The 24705-nt window shown below is 47.5% G+C and overlaps 1 protein-coding gene across 10 annotated transcripts in view; it reads left to right on the top strand.

Annotated features, from left to right (window-relative positions):
* The window catches only part of CNOT1 (CCR4-NOT transcription complex subunit 1), a 1579387-nt gene that overhangs the window by 372789 nt on the left and 1181893 nt on the right, over positions 1-24705 (top strand). For all 10 annotated transcript variants that reach the window (XM_085638198.1, XM_085638193.1, XM_085638201.1 and 7 more), the window contains exons 11-12: positions 4092-4262; positions 4712-4839. In XM_085638198.1, coding sequence (XP_085494324.1) covers positions 4092-4262; positions 4712-4839 — 299 coding nt within the window. The remainder of the gene's footprint in view (positions 1-4091; positions 4263-4711; positions 4840-24705) is intronic.

Genomic DNA, 24705 nt, shown 5'->3' with positions numbered 1-24705 from the left:
CTCTCATGCAACCTTTAGGGGTTTTTTCTGGCGGCAATTTTCCGTTTCCGTCAGGATGGTTCAACTTCCCTTTTGTTTCTTCAAGGATTATCCATCAATTCGTCTAGGGGTTATTTTGCAAATCTCCTCCATTGTGGCATCTGAACATCGTATTGGCTCAACTATGAGACCACCGTACGAACCGATTCACAAGGTCGAGTTGTAGTATCTAACATGGAAGGTGGCTTTTCTTCGGGCGCTAACGTCTTCACGTCGCGTCCGTGACATTCATGCATTTACAATAAATCCACCTTTTTCCTACAGTTCAAACCAGATTCTGTAGTATTGCGTACAGATCCAAATTTCTTGCTGAAGGTGCCTTCAGACTGTCATATTAACGAACCAGTGATTTTAAGAACTTTCTTTGCTATCCGCAAACTCCTACGGAGCAGAGATTACATTCCCTGGATGTGAAACTAGGTTTAACATTCTACCTCAGCAGAACGGCTGCTTTACGAAGGATTGATCAACTATTCATAGTTTATGGACGCTTTCACAAAGGTCGTCCAGTGACGAAACCAACTATTGCACGTTAAGTTTCAGCTGCCATCGTCTTCTGCCATCAAAAGGCAAACAAGCCATTGCAGTCACCAGTGAGGGCTCACTCCACCAGAGCAATGTCTTCCTCAACTGCTTTATTTGCTGGAGTGCCTTTGCATCAGAGCTGCAGAGCAGCTACGTGGTCGAGCAGACACACGTTTACAAGACACTATTGCTTGACAACTTTAAACGAGGAGGATGCTGCAGTTGGGCAAGCAGTGCTTCGCAATCTTTTTAAATAAGATGAGCCTCTTCCTTCCCTCCTCCATATTGTTTCCATTTATAATTGACATAATGATGCATTTATACTGTTAGTTATTCAGTACTGTCATATGCATAAGAAGATTGATTGTCATTACAATTTCGAAGCTGTGTGATCATGGAAACAATGATATTGTTACTGCTAGCTATTCTATATTCAAGCATGTGAATCTATGAAAGACACCCCAATACTGGAGAAGAACAATTGTTACTTACCTGTAAACAGGTGGTTCTCCAGTATTGGTGTCTTTCATAGATTCACATGCGACCCTCCCTCCTCCCTTCAGAGGCTCTCTTCTCCTCATACACTCTGAGTCACTATGGTGCTACGAAAATCTGAGGTGAGGAGCTCTGAGGAGAAGGTTCTAGAGAGGAGCTGGCGCCTGATTGGCCGGAGTTCGGACTAACATAATGACAGAGATAGACTACGAATGTCTTTTTTCTCTTTCCATGTATCTCTATGGAAATTTCATATAGGGACATTCTTGATGTTATTACTTACTTATATCTCTGTTTTATATGATTACTTATGTATATGTATATATATATATATATATATTATGGCTGTATATATTGCTATATTATTTACCGTGGGACTCCCACTCCGACGACGGGGAATATTCAAGCATGTGAATCTATGAAAGACACCCCAATACTGGAGAACCACCTGTTTACAGGTAAGTAACAATTGTTCATCCATCTTGCAATAATTTATTTTGTGACAGCTGACCCCGTGTTTGTGTGTGCATAGGCAACACACAATTGCTTTATCTTCCTGATCTGTTCTGTTTTTAGCAAACAACTGGGACTCTCACGAGCAGTGGTTCTGCTCAAAGCAAGTAACAAGCCCCTAGCACCAGCCAGGAACCGCGACTCCTGCACACTCTGCACCCGCCAAGCCTGGCATGTACCAGAGACCCCCCCCACCCCCCCTCCAACCGCGACCAGCTGAGGGTAAGATTTCCCGACGCGAAAAGACACCCCTGCACCTGGCTCTCTGCGGCCCTCTGTGCCCAGCTCCTTGGTGCCAACCTAACCCATAGCTTCCCAACTTGCCTCTCGAAGTGGTGGTCACACCTGAAGAATCTTTGTCCCCGAGCTTGTACCCTTTGTTCGTCACTGAGCTTCTACATTGAAATCCATTGAGCGCCCGACTGATCAAAAGCACCCTGAACCCAGTCGCCCGAGTGCCCGTAGCAGTGCAACATCTATCCTAATCTACTTGCCCTGAGTAAGTGATCATTAGCCCTGCTCCCACAGCTGCGTGGCCTGCTTGCCAGCAGCCACCAACCAAAGGTCCCCTGCCCGCCATAGTATAACATTGGGCCTAAGTGTCTCTGCACCCGGCTGCCCCAGTTCTGCTGATGGTGTAACTGTATCTACCTGACCCTGGGAGACCGCTGAATCTATGCCCAGAACCTTAACTCTGCCAGTCGAGTACATACCCAAAAGCCAATAACTCACTTTTCTTCCTTAGGGTAACATTGACTGGTTTCACTTGGAAATTCTTCTAAGTCTTGAGTTTTGAAACTTTAAAAAATTCACTAAAAATTACCCGATCAACAAAATTACTCACCGGTTACCAGAAGAGATCGCAGTGCCGGATCTTGGTGCCCAGCACTGACCCTGGAAACTAATTATAACTGCGATTTTCCGATAACCAAACTTTCTTCCATAGGATAACATTGCCTGGTTTTTGAAACATACAAATATTCCTTAAACATCGCCTGTGTAACAAACTATTTCTTTCAACTGTTTACAGGAGATGCACCAGGGCTGAATCCAGGATCCAGCCCTGAGTAAGAAACACCTATGCAAAGTAATTGGTATTGCCTTTACTTAAAAATTCCTATTGAGCTGAATGTTACAATTGTTTAACTTGTGTTGCTAATTGCACCAACTGTAACTAGTGTATTTAAGTCTCTATTGCTTATTGAAAGTATTCAACTAGAGCATTCCATTCTGAGAAAGTGTTTTGATACGTACTTGTGGTTCTAAAATAAAACTAAATATTTTTATATATAAACCATTGGCCTAGAGTTCAGTTCTTGAGTGTGTGACACCATTTGCTGGCTGAGTGTGTACAACAAATGCTTTACACTGTCCTCTGATACTGCCTTGCTGCTCGACCAAGCTACCACTTTAGAGAGTAAGGTTATATCTAACTTTCACCTCTGCCAAACCACTGGGGACTGTGAACTCGGTACACACTGTACCTATTTGGGATCAGTATATACAGAGCCACTTTCTTACAGATTCACGCTGCAAAACGCAATGGTTACTTGCCAGTAGGAGTAGTTTTGAAGTTTGAAGAATTTTTTGGATTCACATGCAACCCACCCGGCCTTCCCATAAGAAAAACAGGTGGGAAAGTAAAGGACTACATTTCAAAACAATCTCAAGGATTGCAGAGACAATATTAACAGAAAAAATAATCCAAAGATGGCCACTACGCACGTCGTCCTCCAGGATACAGTCTGACGTCATGCAGGGGACGTATCTGGTACCAAATGGTGGTCGATAGTGACCAAAAAAAACAAACAAAGACAATGCCAGACCTAACCTCTAGATGGTGGAGTGATGCACAGCATGTGAATTCAGAAAATTCTTCAAGCTACATAATTACTTCTACTGATAAGTAACCATTTCGTTTAGTGTGCACAGTCCAGTGGGACCCAACAGGTAGGCAGAGGTAAAGTAGATAGCACCTTACTCATTTGTGATAGCGTGGTCCAGCACTAAAGCTTCATCAGAGGACAGTGTTAAGCATTTGTTGTACACACTCAAAGACTGAACTTCAGACCAATCGGTTTTGTATAAAAACAAACACAAGGTGATGATGGACGGAGCGCTGAAACTTTTCAGACACTCACCCCCAGGCATAGATCTGGGTTGAATCCATAATCATTCTTAGGCTCACTTCTCCACCTCTGTTCAGTCCCAGCTATATGCAAACCAGCCTTGACCCTGTGCCTCATGGGAACAGGCCAGCCCGAATTGCCAAGTCAGGTCTTCCCTGAACCGGAAACAAGCATCCTGGGACCGGTAGCCCGAAACAATGTGCTCCGTGGTCCCTGCACGAAGGCAGGAATATTCAGTACTTATGACTTGGATGAGAATTCCCCTGGAAGAGATCTAGGATTACAGGTAAATAACCAACTCATTTGGGATTCTCACTCTAAAGTAATGTGTTATTTGATGTAATTGCTGTATTTAGTTGTCTATTGACCTAAATTGTATTAATCTTTCAGAATCCCAGCTTGAACTTTAAAGAAGTGACATACGAACTGGATCATCCTGGTTTTTTAATGCGGGACAGCAAAGGACTTCAGATAGTGGTGTATGGCATCCAAAGGGGCTTGGGCATGGATGTATTCCCAGTTGATTTGATATATCGGCCCTGGAAACATGCAGAGGGCCAGGTAAGGGCTTTTGTGTTTTTTTTTTTTTTTTGTGTAACCTAGCTTTTTCATTTTGTAATCACAATGGCACAATTGTTAGAAGGCAGTAATTAATAGTAGTAAAATGGCGTTTGTAATCTGTAAATTAAGCGGTTCTTTTGGTAGTTAGTGTATACAGTGTGAGGTCTATTTGCAGCAGATTTCATGTATCCATATATGTACTTCCTGTTTATACTTTGTTTGCAAGATCTTTTTTGCTGCTCAAGTTGGTCATGGTAAAAATGCTCTTCATTAAATTACATTTTGCTTATTTGTTCTCTGTGCATTTTGTTAATTTTGATACAGTTAACCTAGTTAATTCCCCATACCTACTGATTACTTCACCTGTCCGTAAAATCTAAAACCTTCTGGTAAGGGAGAGGAGCATTAGTCTGGTTTGATGAATGTTAATTCTCTTTTCTTTGACACAGCTGTCTTTCATTCAACATTCCCTTCTAAATCCTGAAATCTTCTGTTTTGCGGACTATCCATGCCACACGGTTGCGATAGACATCCTGAAAGCCCCACCGGAGGATGATAATCGGGAAATTGCCACCTGGTAAGATTGTTTGATATCCGGAATCTGTGTAACTGTACGTCCCACATTAGTTATTTCGAGCTGCTTTTTCTTCAGCTAACGTCACCATAGTGGTAGCTTGCAAGTGAATGCCTGTTTAAAATGTACTTGTATTGATTTTAAAACTAGCTATTCTTAATTGTATCTTGTTCTTTCCATGGCTGTCCAATTATGCATCTTTCTGTTGAAAATATCTATTGATACTATTGGTGTGGAACCTGTATTGAATCTCAGCTGAGATGGACTCTGAGTTTAGCCAACTGGCATTGGCAGCCAACACGCATTGAAGAAATGCTTGTGATCGATTGAAGTTGCCCCTTCAATTTGTTTGGCTGCATCATTTCTAAGTCCTTCATGAGGTAGCCGCTGGCTTACTCTCCATAGCTTTAATCCATCCTGGACAGTGGATGGTCAATCTTTAATGGTTTTATATATTTTTTTTTTTTATGACGGTCATTTTTCTAGGCTCACATACTAGTTTTCATTGCCTAGTTTTTGGGAGTAGGATTTTCACCTACTTTTCTTCTCTGGGCATTGATTAGAGGCAGTTTGCTGCCCCTCTCAGGTTATACGTGTTCTGATGTGGTAGCTGTTGGCAGGTTTGTTTATCTGTAACTGAATTTGCAAGAGTTGTCGAAGGCTTCTGTTCGATGGTCAAAGAAAACTAGGGTGGAAAATGACAGTAAGCTCTACACCAGTGTGTTTTGATATGGGTGGGATCGATTGATACGTGTGGATATGTCCAACTTAGCCAAAAATATAAGGAGTGAGGTTATTCTGTTTCAACTTTGTTGGTCGGGGGGGGGGGGGGGGGGGTGTATAGCGGCTCATGGATTGACTGGCCTGTGGGTTTACTCCTTTAAGATTTTTTCTCTTGAGCCATCATAAGTTGACATAGAGAGATGTGCATCACATTTTTTGCCTCCCGAAAGACCATATGTTGGAAGGTTGTACTTTTGAAGCTTTTTAACCCATAACCTTACAGATGAGGGAGCAACTGCACAGTGCCGCCTTTGGTGTGACACAGGACTGACTAGTATTGTTAAGATATAAGATTTAATACAAATACTGATGTCATAAAGGTAGATTCTTAGGGGGATCAGAAAAGATCCAATGCAGACTACTCTGCACCAGTAGATTTAGTAATTGAGGCTATAACAGAATGACCAGAAGAATGCTTTTTTCATGTTAAAGAAAAGAACAACTCAGATTAAGCAATCGAACCACCTTTGCAGAATAAGAAGCCCTCTTTGTCTAAAGACAGACATCCTTGGGGGCAAACCTTCACCCTTGAAAGGGGGTACTGATTGTAGTAAGGTTAAATGTGACTCATAAAAGGGTAAGGCTATGCCTTCGATACCTTTTAAGAGTGGAGCTATGCATGAAGAACCTATAGTTTTGCAGCGTGAATCTTTCTGGATTCACTATGCTGTGCATTATTCCGCGGTCTGGTGGTTGGGTCCGGATTCGTAGTCTTTATTCTATTTTTTTTTTTTTTTTTTTTTTGTAGCCCAGGTGGGCGTCGACGTCCCACCATTTGGTGCACCTCTCGTGACGTCGTCCTGCTTCCTGCGGAAGTCCCACCTCGGGGCGCCATCTTCAGATTCCTTTTTCCGCCGTTGGGTCTGGATCGTCACCGTGAAGCTCCAGAGTTTTTTGGCGAAGAAAGCAGAAAAAGCACGAGTTTCATCGAAGAAGTTGAGGAAGACTACAGAAAGGAAGAACAACAAGCCGGGACGACTAAGGAGGAGAACCTCTATCTTTGACGTCCAACTGAGAATGCGCACTCAGACACTGAGCGCAGGAATGGACAAAACACCTTTTTAAATTCTGCCGTAACTGCCACCACAAATACGCGCAGAAGGACCAACATCCGGTCTGCAACCTTTGCCTGCCAGTTGACCACGAGAGCAAGGACTGCAAAGCCTGTTCGGCCTTCACACCGAAGACACTCTGGGTGAGAGAGACAGAGGAGAGCCAACTACAACATGGAGGGCAAGGGGAAGGCCCCAACACTGTACGAACTGGGCCTCTCCACCGACGACTAAGACAACGTCGCCGAAGGACCTGATGACTTCACGGTCGCAGAGACCAATAAGAAAACATCTGACAAGGTAGGAGAGTCGTCGAGCAGTAAACCCTCGACAGGGCCCCGAAAAACAGAGTCAGAAACTCGGAAAACAGAATCAAAGTCCTCGACAGGAACACCGGCGCCGACAATTTCGATGACCGCGAGTGGATCCAAGGACGAAAGGACCGGCTGATTCTTCGAGAAGGACTCCCAGGTGCTGAAGACCGCCGAAAGGCAAAGTCGATGCAAGGCCAAGAAAGTGGGCGTTCGACTTCGAAAGATAGTCATGTCGACACAAGCTCCGTCAAAGACCGGCGCTCGACGTCTAACACGCCTCCGAAATGGAGAAGAAAAAGAGGAGGCTCGAAGCAGAGATGGAGAGCATCCTTAAAAGGGAGTTCGATGAGAAGATGAAAAATTCACTATCCCAACGAAACCACTGTCTCATCGTCTAGGTCGAGGAACAGGAGGAGTTCGACGCAGAAGAACTGTCGAAGACTCCCGGAGAGGAAGAAGACCTTTACTATGGGGGTGAAGAATATGAGGAACAGTCTAACTACGGCTCGGCGCCGTCTACACAGGGCCTGGAGTGGCAGGACCTCGACGCCGAAAATCCAGAAGAGCCTGTGGAGACTTACCCTTCGAGGCCTTCGCCGCCAGATGACATAAGGGCTTACAACATGGTAGTCAAAAGCGCAGCTGCAGCTTTTGGTGTTAAACTGGAGGAAGAAAAGCCTAAAGTGTCTCCTTACTGGAGACACTGCTCCCTATCCAAACTAGGAGCCAGTTCCTCCCCATGCTCCAGAGTGTCATAAACCAGGGGAACAAGGCATTCAAGGACCCAGCAACATGCAGGTCCATCACACCTAGGACGGAGAAAAAATATAAACACTCCTCCCAGGACCCTCCATGCATAAAAGGATCCGTCACAGATTCAATCATTGCATCTACTGCCAGGAAGAGGGCAAATGTCCCAGCAACCTCTGGACCACCCGCAGACCAGGAAAGCAGGAGGATGGACCTGACTGGGAGAAAAAAAAGAGAAACGCGGCAATGCACTGGCGCATGGTGAACAGGCACCAGTACCAACACTGGGAAGAAATGGGGGAACTGATGAAGCACCTCCCCGAGCAATACCAACAAAGAGCTGCGCACCTAGTGGAGGAAGGAAAGAATATAACAAATTCTTGCCTTAAAACAGCGTTGGATGGAGCAGAAACCAAGCAGGCTGATGGCAATTGGAATAACAAAGGCAAGCCTGGCTCAGGATTTCAGGCTTCAAGCAAGAAGTTCAGAACAACATCCTTAACACCCCTTTCAACGGAGAGACGCTGTTCGGGGCACCGGTGGATGAAAAACTCACCCAGCTCAAAAAGGAGAACGAAACAGCAAGGTCCATGGGGGCGCTGCAATTCAGAGGAATGAGAAGAGGTACCCAGACACGGAGACCTTACGGAAGAGGAGGAAACCAGCCGAGAACGTCGCACCAAACATTCCAGCAGGCCCATCAGAGCCACAATCACGGGCAGCAGGCCCAGCAGAAACAACACTGGCAATACCAGCCTCAGGGCCAGTCCTTTCGGAGCAGGGGGAACGGACGAGGCCAGAGACGCAGAGGGGGAGACCAACCCAACTCAAAGTGACTTCACACGGGAAAGTGCTCACCCACAAAAACCCTCCGATGGTGGAGCACAAATGATCAAAGACGAGAGGGTTACACAGACCTAACACCAACGAACATGCAACACCAGTAGGCGGCAGACTGAGACGTTTCCTTCAAGAATGGAAAAAGATGACAGACCAATGGATACTGAACATCATACAGTTCGGATACTGTATAGAGTTGGAAAGGAAACCACCAAACAGAAAAGCAAAGAGGAGGGAGCACTCAGGACAGGAGCTACTGCAACTCGTAGAAGCACAAGAACTACTCCTAAAGGATGCCATAGAGCCAGTACCTTTCAAAGAAAGGAACAAGGGAGTGTACTCAAACTACTTCCTCGTACTAAATGTGGACAGAACACTAAGGCCCATCCTGGATCTACGGTCCCTAAACAAGTACGTAAGGACGCAAAGATTATAAATGACGTCCCTACAAGAGTTACTCCCGCAAATGAGACGGAGACTTCATGTTGACCGTGGATCTCAAAGATGCTTACCTGCACATCCCAATGAACAGGCAGCACTAAGGTCTGTTAAGGTTCGCCATTGGCAAGGAACAGTACCAATTCACAACCTTGGCATTCGGGCTAATGTCCGCACCAAGGGTTTTCACAAAATGCCAGGCGGCAGTGGCAGCGTACCTGCGGAGGGAAGGGATTCATGTATACCCTTACCTCGACGACTGGCTAATAAAGGCAAGTTCACGCAAAAAGTGCGAGGAACACGCACAGCGGGTCACGAACACACTAACGAAGCTGGGATTCTCAATACACTGGTGGAAATCCTCTATGGAACCAGAATAGGTGAAGATCTTTCTGGGGGGCAAAGATCAACACCTTACAGAGAACAGTGATGCCCAGCGACAAGAGAACACTGACCCTGCTGAAGGAGACGCACCTCTACCAGAAGGGGCAAGCTCTGACAGTGAGAACAGCGAGCAAGATCATGGGGAAGATTGCGTCATGCATTCACCTAGTTCCCAATGTACGCCTACACATGAGGCCTTTGCAGGAATGGCTGCAACTGCAATGGTCACAGGCAAGCGGAAGTTGGGAGGATCTGGTGGTTGTAACGCAAGTGGTGCAAGAAGAGATAGCATGGTGGAACAGGGAGAACATAACTATAGGAAATCCCCTGACACCACCGAACCCAACGGTGACCATCACCACAGACGCATCTCAGATAGGATGGGGAGCACATATGGACAAGCTCAGAGTGAGAGGTCTGTGGACTCCAGCGGATGCGGTCAGACACATCAACTACCTGGAGTTGAAGACCGTATTTCTAGCCCTGAAAGCCTTACCGAAAAAACTGTACAGCCAGAAGGTGTTGATACAAACAGACAATGCAACAACGATGTTCTACATCAACCAGCAGGGAGGAACACAGTCATTTCCCCTATCCAACCTGGCGCAGGAGATTTGGAGATGGGCCATCCCACTCAAAATAGACCTGCTGGCCATTCACCTACCGGGGGAGGACAATGTGGAAGCAGACTGGCTCAGCAGGCAGACTTCGGCGTCCCACGAGTGGGACCTCAATGGACAGGAAACACAAAGGCTATTCAGAAGGTGGGGTACACCGACAATAGACCTGTTTGCAACACACCAGAATGCAAAATGCCAAAGCTTCGCATCCAGACAACCAGAAAACCAATCCAAGGGGAATGCCCTATGGATAAGCTGGTCAAAAACATTTGCCTACGCTTTTCCACCAATACCACTGATACACAGGGTACTCAACAAGTGCAGGAAGCAACATGACGCTGATCCTAGTGGCACCACAGTGGGCAAGACAGACCTGGTACTCGCAAATAGTGGAGATAGTGCAGGGACCACCACACAAGTTCAACAAAAGAAAGGACATACTCTCCATGCAGAAAGGAGAGGTTCTACACCCAGAGCCAGAGAGCCTCGGCCTAGCGGCATGGCTCCTGAAGACCTAGTTTGCACACCTTAGGCTACCTCAAAGCACTATGCGAGTGCTCCGGGAAGCAAGGAGACCAACGGCACGGAAATGCTAAGGGGAAAAATGGAAGAGGTACACACATTGGTGCAGAAGACACAAACTGCAAAATAGGATGACCAGGGAATCAACGGTGCTAAGATACCTCACGCACCTACTAAAGGCTTAACTATGTTCATCCTCACTAAGGGTACACCTCGCAGCGATTGTTGCCTACACACGAGGTGAGACGGGTGAAAGTTTCTTTACATCAAGAGTTGTAAAGAGGTTCCTGGAGGGGGCAAAAAGGATAGCGCCACCAAAAAGGATGCTGCCGCCGCCGTGGACCCTCAACTTAGTCCTAACGGAACTTATGAAGGCGCCCTTTGAACCCATTCACAAGGCCTCCCCTTCAAATGCTAACAATGAAGACAGCCTTTCTGGTGGCAATAACCTCGCTGCGCAGATTAAGCGAGCTGCAAGCGCTAACGCTGCAAGAGCCCTACATCCAGGTACACAAGGACAGTCGTAATGAGAACTGACCCACACTTCATGCCGAAGGTGGTGTCAGCATTTCATATGAACCAGACATTACACATACCAAGCTTCTTTCAGAACCCTACCACAGGCGCAGAAAGGGCACTGCACACTCTGGACGCTAGAAGGGCGGTGATGCACTACATTGAGAGAACCAAGGAGCACAGGAAAACTAAGCAATTTTTTTATGTCCTTCGCAACCAGCTTCCTTGGTAGGCCAGTAACAAAGGGCACCATCGCGCGATGGATCGCACTCACGATAGAGTTCTGCCACAATCAGGCAGGGCAAGAACTACCAGAAAGGGCACGGTCCCACTCCACAAGGAAGAAAGGAGCAACAATTGCTTTTCTGGCAAATACACCCATTCAAGACATATGCCTGGCGGCAACATGGGCTTCAGTGCACACGTTCCCTAAGTACTACTGCGTGTATATACAAATGAACAAGGAAGCACAAGTAGGACAAAAGGTGCTTCAACATATATTCAACGACCAACGCTCATCTTCCACCCAGCCGCCACAAAAGTGACAGACCGCTACAAAATCGATGCACAGCATAGCAAATTCAGAAAGATTCACGCTGCAAAACGAATAGTTTCTTACCTGTCGGTGTAGTTTTGCAGATTGAAGATCTTTCTGGATTCACTAGCGAACCTTCCCACCTCTGCCAGAAAGATGAGGATGGAGAAGAGGGGGGGAAAGACAGAGAATGGAGAACAAAGGTTTTGAAAAGAAATGTGAGAAAAGAAAAATTGAGAAGAAATACGGTAAATGGCCTAGGGTTAAAAACAAAAAAAACAAAAAAGAATCCGAAGATGGTGCCCCGAGGTGGGACTTCCGCAGGAAGCAGGACGACGTCACGAGAGGTGCACCAAATGGTGGGACGTCGACACCCACCTGGGCTACAAAAAAAAAAGACAAGACTACGAATCCGGACCCAACCACCAGACCGCGGAATAATGCACAGCATAGTGAATCCAGAAAGATCTTCAAGCTGCAAAACTACACCGACAGGTAAACTATTCGTTTTTCATCATGAGTCTTTACTCCATTCACATGTTAATTATTCAGCCATTTGGTGATTGAGTCCGGATTTTGCCTTTATCTTTAGTAGTCTTTTTTGTTTTTGGGCATAGATTGGCCCACCATTTGGTGTCCTATCCCTCCTCCTCGGATGGCCTACACCCTCCCTAGAAGCTCCTGCACCTGGTCTAAATCTTCAGAATTTTTTTTTTCCCTCTGTGGAGTCTGGATGCATAGCTGAAGGCTCTCAAATATGAGAAAAAATAGGTTTGGGTGAAGTATGCCGAAGTTCTTTGGACTAAGACCACCGAAAGGGTGAAAGCTCTTTTTAGCTTTAACATCTTGGGCCAGATGTATTAAAGGGTTTTACCCATTCTGTCTCTTTGGGAGAATGTATTCGTAAATTTGGCTTCTAGAGTAACCTTTTTAGGGCTCGCCTGAGCCAGCGCATGCTCTGGCGACACTTTTAGTAAGTGGGCTTTAAAAATCCGACCACACGCTTTTGCTTGTGGCCTAAAGCTTGCGGTTACGTGCACAGTCATGGGCACAGGCGTCATCTGGCTTTCCTCTCTCGTCATGGCTCATTATGCGCATTGCTCGCGGGCACCCTTACAGCGCGCGTTCACTTTCAAGGCCGCGTCACTTTCACAGCCGCGCAGCCAGTGCTTGTTTCCACTCCTCCCTTTCACCGACAAACATCGATCTTCATCGTCATTTGACCTGCCCCGTGGCAATCTCTGATTTCAACTGTTTTTTCCCCTCACGGGGTAGAGCGTGGAATTCCGTTCAAATTACCGACCCTCCCAACACCAGTCGCCCCTTTAGTTAATGAAAATGCGAATAAGCCAGCCAAGTTAAAGTTGCGAGCTGTCTGCACTACCCTATATGCTGCTCTTTTCCACATCCTCTTTAGTGGCACTCTGCACAGTGACACTTTTGTGTAACGGTCAATTCATCAGTAAAGCAAAAAAAAGCGAATATTGCGAAAGCCAACGTTATGACATTTAATGGAATTGTTTTGGGCACCTGAAATAAAACAGAGTAATGATGTCACTTATGCAATGGTATGCTGTATGTTTGTTGGCGTGGCTACCTTTACCTTTCCCCGCCACACTGTGGCTCCAGGGTACTTTGTTAACCCTAAAACCTGCACATACTGTAAAACCTGTCCAGAATGCTTTAATACCAGACGTAAAGATGCATTTAATACTGGGGGTCATAATAAAAATAGTTCAGGCACATGTTAAACACCACGAACGGGCACCATGGAAATTATGGGTATTCCTAAAACTAATTTGAAGTTAGTGTTATCAAGATATATCACTGAAGAGTACTACGTCTAGAATCAATGCCCTTGAGTGTCTACCCTTTCTCTTCCGGAAATACGTTGCATGCAATGAAAATGAAGCAGGGTTAGAAGTTATCACTAATTCTGACCACCAAATAACCCTATGAAATGATCCCTGACCTAAATGTGTCCCCCAAATTAACTTTCATCAATATGTGATCCCACATTTACTCAGTTAAACATTCTACTTTGGAAAAAACATCTTTCGCTGCAGTCCTTTAGTTAATCCCACCAAATGTAAGGGACACCAAAACACGTGTACAACCTTGTGATCAAAAGAAATGCTTTTAAACTGTGACTGTCAAATAAATGATGTGTGTTTGTGATTTGACTAGGCTTTTTTAGAATACACAAACACTCAATATGTACGAAATGAAGCTCTTTATTACTCCAGTATTGGAACTTTCACAGATTCCCATAGCTTGTATCATTCACAGTCGTCGGAATGGGAGCCTCTGTAAATAAAAAAATACCATAGCAGTAGGTACAAAAGAGAAAGAAAGGCTTAGGCCTCATCTCATTTTGTAGCATATCCACCTCTTTTTCTAAAAGAGACAAATAATACAACAACCAATCAGTTTAGCCTCCCCCCAGAGAACCCTTCTGAGAGAGCCTCAGATTTTCTACCGCACGTTGTGCAAGGGAGTATCAACTGAGCTCTGTTCAGATTTCTCTTCAACTTCTGTGTTTTCAACTGTTTTCTCTTAAGCGTTCTTCAGGATGTCTGACAAGGAGAAAAAGGCTTTATTTAAAGCCTGTGCTACTTGTTCAAAGAAGAGACTTTATGTGGAGGACAAACATAAGTACTGTATGTATTGTTTGTACCCTGACCACAAGGCCACCGACTGCAAGATCTGTCGTACCTTTTCTTCAAAGACCTTGAGAGACCGTGAGGGACGTTTGCTCACCTGCTTGCAAAAGTTAGTCACGGAAAGACCCGTTATCGAGTGACAGTGATGTCTCCTCTGCGATCTCTTCGAGGAGATCTCAAAAAAGGGGTAGGTCTTCACCTTTAACTTCTTTTGAACCCCCCCCCCCCCCCCCCCCCCCCCCCCCCCCGCAAAAGCCTTACAAAAGACCTCTGAAAGGTCTGACGGGCGCAGTCCCATCAAATCTCCTCACCGAGGTGCAAAGGGGAGGGTAGGACTGGTTTCTGAGGCACATTCTTTTAAGAAGGCGAGTCATGGGCCTTCGGTTTCACCTCCACCTTCTGAGAAGCCAAGAATGTTCAAAAAACCAACTTCCGTTCTGCCTAAGGGGGAAAGCTGACCAGAAAATCCGCCCGACGACGACAGCATCGGGTACGTCGACTGCGTCAAATAATTAATCAACGTCTATTTCAGCTCAGTTGACGGGCTCGTTGACGAGAGCTTCGTCTTCTCCAGTACCACCTTCGACTACTTCAACGCTGCAACCTAAGATTAGAGTTTCCATGTCGTCGACTGTGATGACTGCCTCGACGTAGAGTACGAGGAGGATGGTGATGACGACTGTAGTCTACGACATCTACAGCTTCCAGCATAATACTGACGACTGTCTAGACGACTATTCTGTCGATCACTCCTTCGTCGCCGGTTCCGCCGTCGTCTACCTCGTCGCCAATTCAAAGTGTAGCAATTTCAGTAAAAAGACGCCAGATTACACGGGAGGTGACTTCTCCTCGTAGAGTGACTCCACTACCTCCGACACTTCTTTTGGAGTAGGAGTTTTCAGATGAAGATGAGGGACCTTACGGGGATGCATATAGTCCATCCCAATTACATGTCAAATATCAGGACTCCGATTCTGAGGACTATGTAGCAGAAGGACAATATCTGCCACAAACTAGGCAGGAACAGTAGCAGCAGGGCATGGTGGCTATGCAGTCTTCACTGATTGCTGATCTACAATTCATGTTGCTGGATTATAGGAAAAGATTTCCATCTCAATCTTCTGGTAAACAGTCGGTGCGAGTGCCTCCACCTCAATCTTCTGCTCCTGTTGCTCCTCTGCTTCCACAAGCTCCGGTTCCAGATCCAATGGAACCTCAACAAAATGTAACAGTTCATGACTCATCGGATGATGACCAGGGCACAATCTCAGTCCCAGATCCAGATAGGGAATGGGATGACTATATAATTCCGGATCCCGCTTTTCCATCTCCAGATCCTGCGGATTCTCCTCCAGCAGATATAGGGAGCTTTCACAATTTAATGGAAAGAACATCCAAACGTTTCGATCTTCCTATACCATCAGTACAGTGGGAATGTTTTCTTTATGATTTTAAAGAGCCTTATAAAAAATCTGTCCGTTCTATTCCCAATTGAGGGCCATGTCTGGGATGAGGGGATAAAGGTAATAATCTCCAGCTACAGTCATGCCTGTTTTTCCTCGACTGGAGAAAAAGTACAAAGGTCCGGAAGACAGCCCTGCTTGTCTGGTTAGCCAACCGAAACCGGACTCTGTAATTTCTCAAGCGGCCGAAAGGAAGTCAAAGAATCCGTCGGCGCCCCTTAACACACCACCGGATAAGGAGGGTAGGCGTCTTGATAATGTGGGTAAGATGTTCTCTTTTATGTCCAGCCTCCTGGTCAAGGCTGCTAATAAATTGGTGATTCTGAGACGATATGATCACCAGATGTGGTGCGACTTATCTCCGTATTTGGACCAGCTACCAGAGGGATCGAAGGCTGACGCAAAGAAAATCCTGGAGGAAGGAGAGCGTTCTTCTGAAATTATAGATTGCTCAATGGACATTGCTACCACTGCTTTCCGCTCTTTGACAGGTGCGGCAGTCCTTAGACGGCAGGGCTGGCTTCGGGCCACCTGGTTTCGCCTGGAAGTCCAAAATAAAATCCTAGATCTGCCATTTGATGGTGAGATGCTTTTTGGAAAGCATGTGGACGATTCGCTGCAGGAGATAAAAAAAAAATAAAAATCACACAAACTGGGAAGTCCCTTGCAATACTGCAAAGTACCTTTCCGTGGTGCGAGAGGAATATGTTTTTCTTCATATAGAGGTGGCTACCAGCAGCAGCGCTATTCCTCCTATTCGCAACAATCTCAGTTTTACAGGCTCCAGTATTCTCAAAGACTGGGCCAATCGTCTCTCTCGCCAACCCTCTAGAGGACGACAAGGGCACCAGGGGAGAGATTTCTGTAAGTGCCAATTGCGGCTTCCCGGCTCGGTCTACTGTTCCTCCCCCGTGACATCAGTGGGGGGCAGGATATCCGAATACCTCCACAACTGGAATCTCATAAAATCAGATCGGTGGGTCCTCAATATCATCCGATTTGGCCATACACTGGAGTTTCAACACCAGCCACCATCCAGAGCTCCTCGCGCCACCGAATTCAAACATCTGCACTTTCTACGGCTAGAAGCTCACCAACTACTTCTCAAAGGAGGGATAGAGCTGGTACCTCTGTCACAACGAGGCAAAGGATTCTATTCCCGGTTCTTCCTCGTTCGCAAGACTGTAGACAAATGGCACCCGATTTTAAACCTGAGGGAGCTCAACACCTATCTCATAAAACTCTTGTTTCGGATGGTATTCCTACAGGATATTTTGCGACTTCTCAATCCAGGGGATTACATGGCCACTCTGGATCTCGAGGACGCATACTTCCATGTTCCCATCCACCCGGTCCACAGGAGGTTTTTACGCTTTACAGTAGCCAAGAGCCACCTTAAATTCAACGTCCTGCCTTTCGGACTCAGATCCGCGCCGTGTATATTCACAAAGGTCTTGGCCCCAGTCGCAGCGTTTCTCAGAAAACAATCGTTAGAGGTTTTTCCTTATCTAGACGACTGCTTAGTGAAAGCTCCTTGTGAGAAAGTGCCATCTTTTTGCATGGTATGCCCCCACTTATTGCTGAATGTACTTTGACTGAGTGTTCCCTGGACTCCTGCCAATCAGGCGCCCAGGGCCTATGTTTCTTCCCTAAAAACCTAAAATCCGAAATTGGCAAACCCTGGCCACATGTCAGCCCCTGGTAAATGGTACCCTAGGCCCTGTGACCAAGGAAGGCATCTAAGGGCTGCAGCACTTATTGTGCCACCCTTAGAGGCCCTATACCCTTACACAACCACACTGCCCTTGCAGGCTGAATCTGGGTGCAAGGCAAAACAGTCAACATGGCACACACCCCTGTGTGCCATGCCCACAACCTACACTGCCCTGGCATACATCAGCCACCCCTCTAGCTGGGTGCCCTATGCCAGTGGTTTGGGCACGGGAGCATGAGCCATGTGCTCCCACAGTACCCAGGTCAATTCCTGGGCACTAAGTGCAGTGCTGCCATTTAAGAGTATATGGTGCTGAGAGCTCGTCTAACACTAACTCCACAGCACCATAATGGCAACACTGAAGACTGAGGTTTGGTATCAAACTTCTCAGCACATTAAACCCGCATAGATGCCAGTGTGGGATTTAATGTACAAAGCCCTACAGAGGGAATCTTAGAGATGCCGCCTGAAACCTAACCTACACTTCACGTCTGGTCTGGGAGGCTGCCTAGGCTGCCACACAGCAGACCTGTTGCTGGACCCCTGGGTGGAGAGCCCGTTCTGCTGGACCTGCAACAATGCACATCCTGGGAGACGTGCTAGGTCTCCTCCCCCAGGATAGGCAGGGGAAACTTCAAAGGCATGCTGCCTTTGTGAGCTTCTCCAGGCCACTTGCTGTGCCCAGCAAACTGGCCCCCACCGGTTCTGACCCCCACTCTGGCAGGAAGACTGGCCGGAAACCCCAAGTAAGGAGGGGGGGGGGGATGTGCCAGCCTGCCAACCCCACCCCTCAAGTGGGGAAGGCGAGGTGAAGCACATCTCCGGGCGCTCACCATCTTGAGGATGGGGAGCCCTGCCGAACCAGTACTAGGCTACTGCCCCCCTCCCACAAGAGAGTGGCAGGATAGGGGGTGTACCCACCCCAGGTCAGGGACCCATTGGTCCCTGCCCTTTACCTACCTGTAACACCCCTAAATCTATTATTTAGGGGCACCCTGATCCTTCCTTCTCTAGATTCTATATTCCGAAAAGGCAAAGAGCAAGAAGAAAGAAGACCCGCCGTGCAGCTGCGAAGAGGAAGACACCAACTGCTTTGGCCCCAGCCCTACCGGCCTGTCGACCCTAGAACCTGCTCCTGTTGAATCCTGGCACTTCTTGTGGCCAGCTATGAGAAAGTGCCATCTTAATTGCATGCTATGCCCCCACTTTTTGCTGAATTGCTGAATGTACTTTGACTGAGTGTGCCCTGGACTCCTGCCAATCAGGTGCCCTGGGCCTATGTTCCTTCCCTAAAACAAACAAAACCCAAATTGGCAAACCCTGGCCACATGTCAGCCCGTGGTAAATGGTACCCTAGGTACCCAGGGCCTTGTGACCAGGGAAGGCCTCTAAGGGATGCAGCACTCCTTGTGCCACCCTTACAGGCCCTGTACCCTAACACACACACACTGCTCTTGCAGGCTGAGTATCTGGATACAAGACAAAACAGAGTCTACATGGCACACATCCCTGTGTGCCATGCCCACAACCTACACTGCCCTGGCATACATCAGCCACCCATCTAGCTGGGTGCCCTATGCCAGTGGTGTGGGCACAGAGGCAGGAGCCCTGTGCCCCTACAGTACCCAGGTCCATTCCTGGGTCCTGTAAGTGCAGTGCTGCCAGCTAAGAGTATATGGTGCTGGGAGCTTGTCAAACACGAACTTCACAGCACCATAATGGCAGCACTGAAGACTGAAGTTTGGTATCAAACTGCTCAGCACATTAAATCCACACTGATGCCAGTGTGTGATTTAATGTACAAAGCACCACAGAGGGCATCTTAGAGAGGCCCCCTGAAACCTAAACCTACAATCCACGTCTGTTCTGAGGCTGCCTAGGCTGCCACACAGCAGACATGTTGCTGGACCCCTGGGTAGGAGAGCCCCTGCTCTCCTGGGTCTACAACAATGCACATCCTGGGCGAGGTGCTAAATCTCCTCCCCCAGGATGGGCAGGGGGAAGCTTCAAAGGCATTCCGCCTCTGTGAGCTTCCCCAGGCCACTGCGACCCCCCCACTCTGGCGGGAAGCTTGTCTGGAAACCCCAAATAAGGACAGGGGATGTGCCAGCCTGCCCACCCCACCCCTCAGGTGGGGGAGGCGAGGTGAAGCACATCTCCGGGCTCTCGCCATCTTGAAGATGGGAAGCCCTGCCCAATCAGGACTAGGCTCCTGCCCCCCTCCCACAGGAGAGGCAGGATAGGGGGTGTACCCACCCCAGGACAGGGACCCATTGGCCCCTGCCCTTCACCTACCTGTAACGCCCCTAAATCTAGTATTTAGGGGCACCCTGAACCTTCCTTCCCCAGATTCAAAACTACAAAGAAGAGCAAGAAGAAAGAAGACCTGCCCTGCAGCTGCTAAAAAGAGGAAGACACCAACTGCTTTGGCCCCAGCCCTACCGGCCTGTCGACCCTCGAACCTGGTCCAACCCGGCATCTCTTGTGGCTAGCAACCTCACCAACCCCGGAGGACCTGGCTACCTTTTGGCTCTAAGCCCCTGGGACTCCCATGAGTAGAGGCTCTACTCAGAAACCTATTTCTAACCCCTGGCAGCAGCCCGGAACCGCAAACCCAGCGCACACTGCACCAGCCAAGCCTGGCCAGTGCCGGATTGAACAAAGACCCTGAGGACGACCCCACGGCGACTGTGACCCCGAGTCCGGCACCCAAGGACCTCCCTCGACACTCCTGAAGAAGCCTGCAGCCTCAGAACAAGGTGCCCCCCAACCGCGGTCAACAGAGGGTAATATTTCCCGACACCAAAAGGCACCCCTGCACGCTGTGCCCAATCCCGGGGTACCTACCTATCCTCCAACTACCCAACTTACCTCTCGAAGTGATGGTGGCACCTGAAGAGTCCTCGTCCCCGAGCTTAGTCTTTTTCTAAACCGGAGATTTCCCATTGAAATCCATTGAGCGCCCGAGGGCTCAAAAGCACTCGGCACCCAGCTGCCCGAGTGGCCCTGGCAGTAAACTCTACACCTACCTACTTCCCCACTTGCCCTGAGTAAGTGACCAGGAGCCCAGCTCCCACAGCCGCATGGCTTGCCAGTCAGCAGCCACCAACCAAGGACCCCTATCCCTCATAGGATAACATTGGGCCTAACTCTCTCTGCACCCGGCCGCCCTAGAGCCGCTGAGGGTGAACCAACTGTACCTACCTGACCCTGGGGGACCCCTGAGTCGATGCCCAGAACCTCAACTCTGCCAGTCGAGTACTTACCCTTAAACCGCAAACTCGATTTTCATCATAGGGTAACATTGACTGGCTTTTTCCTGAAATTTCTTCTAAGCGTGGACTTTTCAAATCTTAAAATATTCACCAAAAATCAGACGAGAAACAAAATTACTCACCTGCTCTTAGGTGAGCTCCCAGTGCTGGATCTTGGTGCCCAGCACTGACTCGGAAAAATACTTACAACTGTACTTACCCTTAACTCAATTTTCTTCCATAGGAAACCATTGACTGTTTTTCTGTGAAATTTCTTCTAAGTGTCGATTTCTGCAATCTTTAAATATTATTCAAAAATCGTATAATATCTGAAAACGTAATTACTTACCTGTTTTGGATAAAGGTCCCAGTACTGAGTCTAGGCACCCAGTATTGGATTACAAAAGTAACGAGAACATACTGTACCTGTAACCTGAATTTTCTTCCATAGGGAATCATTGACTGTTTTCACTGAAATATTTTCTAAGTGACAACTTTTAAAATGGCTAAATATTGTTTAAAAATCATTACAGTACTTAAGTCGACTTTCATCACTTGATTCTGAGTACTGACCCAGGACTGAATCTAGGATCCAGTCCTGGAATTCCAAAAGTAATCTAAAAAGTAATCTGTTGCAAATAACTTGAATTTACCATTGAGCTCAATGCATTGTTGTGTTTAAAAATAGAGTTGCTTACTGCAACCACTTGTAACTGTTTACTAAAGTCTATTGCATATTGCAAAAGTATTTATATGAAACATCTCATGCTGAGAAAGTATATTTTAAATCCAAGTGTTGGTTCTAAAATAAAACAAGCATATTTAAACCATTGGCCTAGAGTTCAGTTATTGTGTGTGAGACCATTTGCTGGCTGAGTGTGTACAACAAATGCTTTACACTGTCCTCTGATACTGCCTTACTGCTCGACCAAGCTACCACTTTAGAGAGTAAGGTTATATCTAACTTTAGCCTCTGTCAAACCGTGGGGGACTGTGGACTCTGTACACCCTGTACCTATTAAGGAACAGTATATATAGAGCCACTTTCTCACACCAGCAACCTCACAAACCCTGGAGGACCTGGCTACCTTGTGACTGCGCATCTGGGACTCCCATGAGCAGTGGCTCTGCTCCAAACCAGTTTCTAACCCCTGGCATCAGCCCGGAACCGCGAGCCCTGCGCACACTGCACCCATCAAGCCTGTCCTGTGCCAGAGTGGACAAAGACCCGAGCACGTCCCCCCGGCGACTGACTCCGAATCCGGCACCCAAGGACTCACCGACGCTACTGACGACTCCTGCAGCCTCAGGACCAGAGGCTGACCCCCCCCCCCCCCTCTCCCCCTACCCCTACAAACCGCTATTAACAGAGGTAAGATTTCCTGACACCAAAAGGCACCCCTGCACCCGGTGCCCTGCGGCCCCCTGTGCCCGACTCCTGGGTACCTACCTATCCTCCAACTACCCAACTTACTTCTCTATATGGTGGTGGCACCTGAAGCATCTTCGTCCCAGAGCTTGCAGCCTTTGTTCAACCTGGAGCTTTCCCATTGAAATCCATTGAGCCCGAAGGCTCAAAAGGACCTTGCACCCAGCCGCCAGAGTGGCCCAGGCAGTGTAACTTCTACTCCTACCTACTTCCCTATTTGCCCTGAGCAAGTGAGCAAGTGACCAAGAGCCCAGCTACCACAGCCGCGTGGACTGCTAGTCAGCAGCCACCAACCAAAACCCCCCCTGCTTTCCATAGGATAACATTGGGCCTAACTCACTCTGCACCCGGCCGCCCCAGTGCTGCTGATGGTGTAACAACTGTACCAACCTGACCCTGGGAGACCCTCGAGTCTGTGCCCGGAAGCTTAACTCTACCAGTCGAGTACTTACACAAAAGCCGATAACCCAATTTTCTTCCATAGGGTAACATTGACTGATTTCTTCTGAAATTTCTTCTAAGTGTGGAGTTTCTAAACTTTAAAATATTCACCTAAGATCACCCGAGTAACAAACGGAAATTCTCACCTGCTATAAGGAGAGATCCCAGTGCTGGATCTTGGTGCCCAGCACTGACCCTGAAAAGTAGTCACAACCGTACTTACCAGTAACCCAATTTTCTTCCATAGGAAACCATTGACTGTTTTTTTGTGAAATTTCTTCTAAGTGTCGATTTTTGCAAGTTACAAATATTGTTTAAAAATCGTACCAACTGTGAAAACTTAATTACTTACCTGTTTTAGATAGAGGTCCCAGTACTGAGCCTAGGAGCCCAGCCCTGGATTACAAAAGTAACGAGAACATACTGTTCGAGACATATGAGCTGCAGATCACACACTTAGGATAAGATCGCCATCTGGTGTTGGGCTCGGATGATTGCAGGTTGTTGTTGTCTTCGGAAGAAGCCTTTTGGTCACGAGATAGGTGACTCCTCTGGACAACAGTGCGCATGGGCATCCACTCCATCCTCAGATTGTTTTTTTCCGCCATTGGGTTCGGATGAACTTTTCCACTCCGGCTGAAAACTTCTGAAAATCCAGCTTTCGAAGCGAAAAACCTTTACAACTAGACGTCGAAATTCAATTGGACCGGTTCCGGACACTGCTCGTGGAAAGGACACCTTTTAAATGCCCCCAATGTGGAGCAAAGTTCCGCCACAAGGTCTGCAACTTGTGCCTCTCGCCGGAACATAACAAATCCAGCTGTCCAGCCTGCGCCGCATTCCGATCCAAGAGAACCATCCGGGACCGAAGAGCTTGAGGCCATATCCTGGCCAGAACAGCTCCAGAACCAGAGGACATCTTTGCTCAGGATTTCCCGGAAGAAGATTCCGAAGAACTCCAAATCCTATCCGAAGCGGACGATTCCGATGACCTCATCACTCCGGGGCAACAAGTGAGTACCAGTGCCCCTACCCCAACCCCCCCAAAAAAGGCATTGGTCAAGACTCCGCCAGCTGGCCCCAGTCGCGACCGAAAACAGTCTTCAGAAGCCCCGCCCTCTGGCTCGGCTCCGAAGAAATATAAGCCTACAGGTGGCTCGGGCAAATCACATGTTATAGTACCCACAGTACCTTCGGCACCAAAGACTCGAGTCCTCTCGGCACCGAAGCAGGCTCCGAAACCATCGAGACCTATTGATAAACCGGCATCTAAAGCTATCAAGCTCAAAGATTCCCTCTCGGCACCGAAATCTCCGCCGGCACCGAAACCATCATCTGTACCGAAACAACTGTCAAGTCCAAAAAGACTCTACCGATCATCCAAAACATAGATCGGAACCGAAAAAATAGGCACCAAAGCCACTTTCGGACAATGAAGAACTTTTTCACCCTGATGCCACGCAAAAAAGGAGTTATATCAATCCAAAAACTGGTCATGTCACCGCTGTGCCATACAAGAAAAGGAAGCTGGACACAACACCTTCTCCAGCTCCCATAAAGGACTCCGCCACCTCACCCATTCGTCCTTCCTCTCCTATATCACCTCACCCCACCTCCCCTGCCCCCACCTCCTTCTCCTCTACCATCTCCTTCACATACACCACCTCCACAGGATGATGATGGCTTAGGGGGAGGGGGTGATCCGGATGACCTTAATGATCCTAATGATCCTTTCACACTCCCAGATACGGCACCCTTAGATGACTGGGCTTACCCGTTACCTGATATTCCTGATCCCACTACATACCCCTCTAAACCCTCCCCTCCAGATGACCACCTAGGGGTTGGGCAGCTGATAAACAGGGCAGCGCTTTTCCATGGTGTCAACATGCATTCAGATACACCCGAAGAAGACTTTCTTCTAGACACATTCGAACAGTCTTAAAAATCAGTTCAAATCTTGCCCATGATTAAGGGAGTCATAAAACACGCCACAGAGGTTTTTAAAGACCCTGTCAGAGCTAGGGTTCTTAACCCCCGAATTGAAAAAAAAATATAGACCTGCCCCACAAGATCCCGCTTACATTAAAGCACAGCTCCCTCTAGACTCTTTAGTAGTTTCAAACGCAAGAAAGCGGGCTAACTCCCAAA

Source organism: Triturus cristatus, chromosome 12, assembly GCF_964204655.1.
Source record: "Triturus cristatus chromosome 12, aTriCri1.1, whole genome shotgun sequence".
Taxonomy (NCBI): domain Eukaryota; kingdom Metazoa; phylum Chordata; class Amphibia; order Caudata; family Salamandridae; genus Triturus; species Triturus cristatus.
The sequence above is the reverse complement of the archived record's forward strand: the minus strand, read 5'-3'. Positions and strand labels throughout refer to the sequence as shown.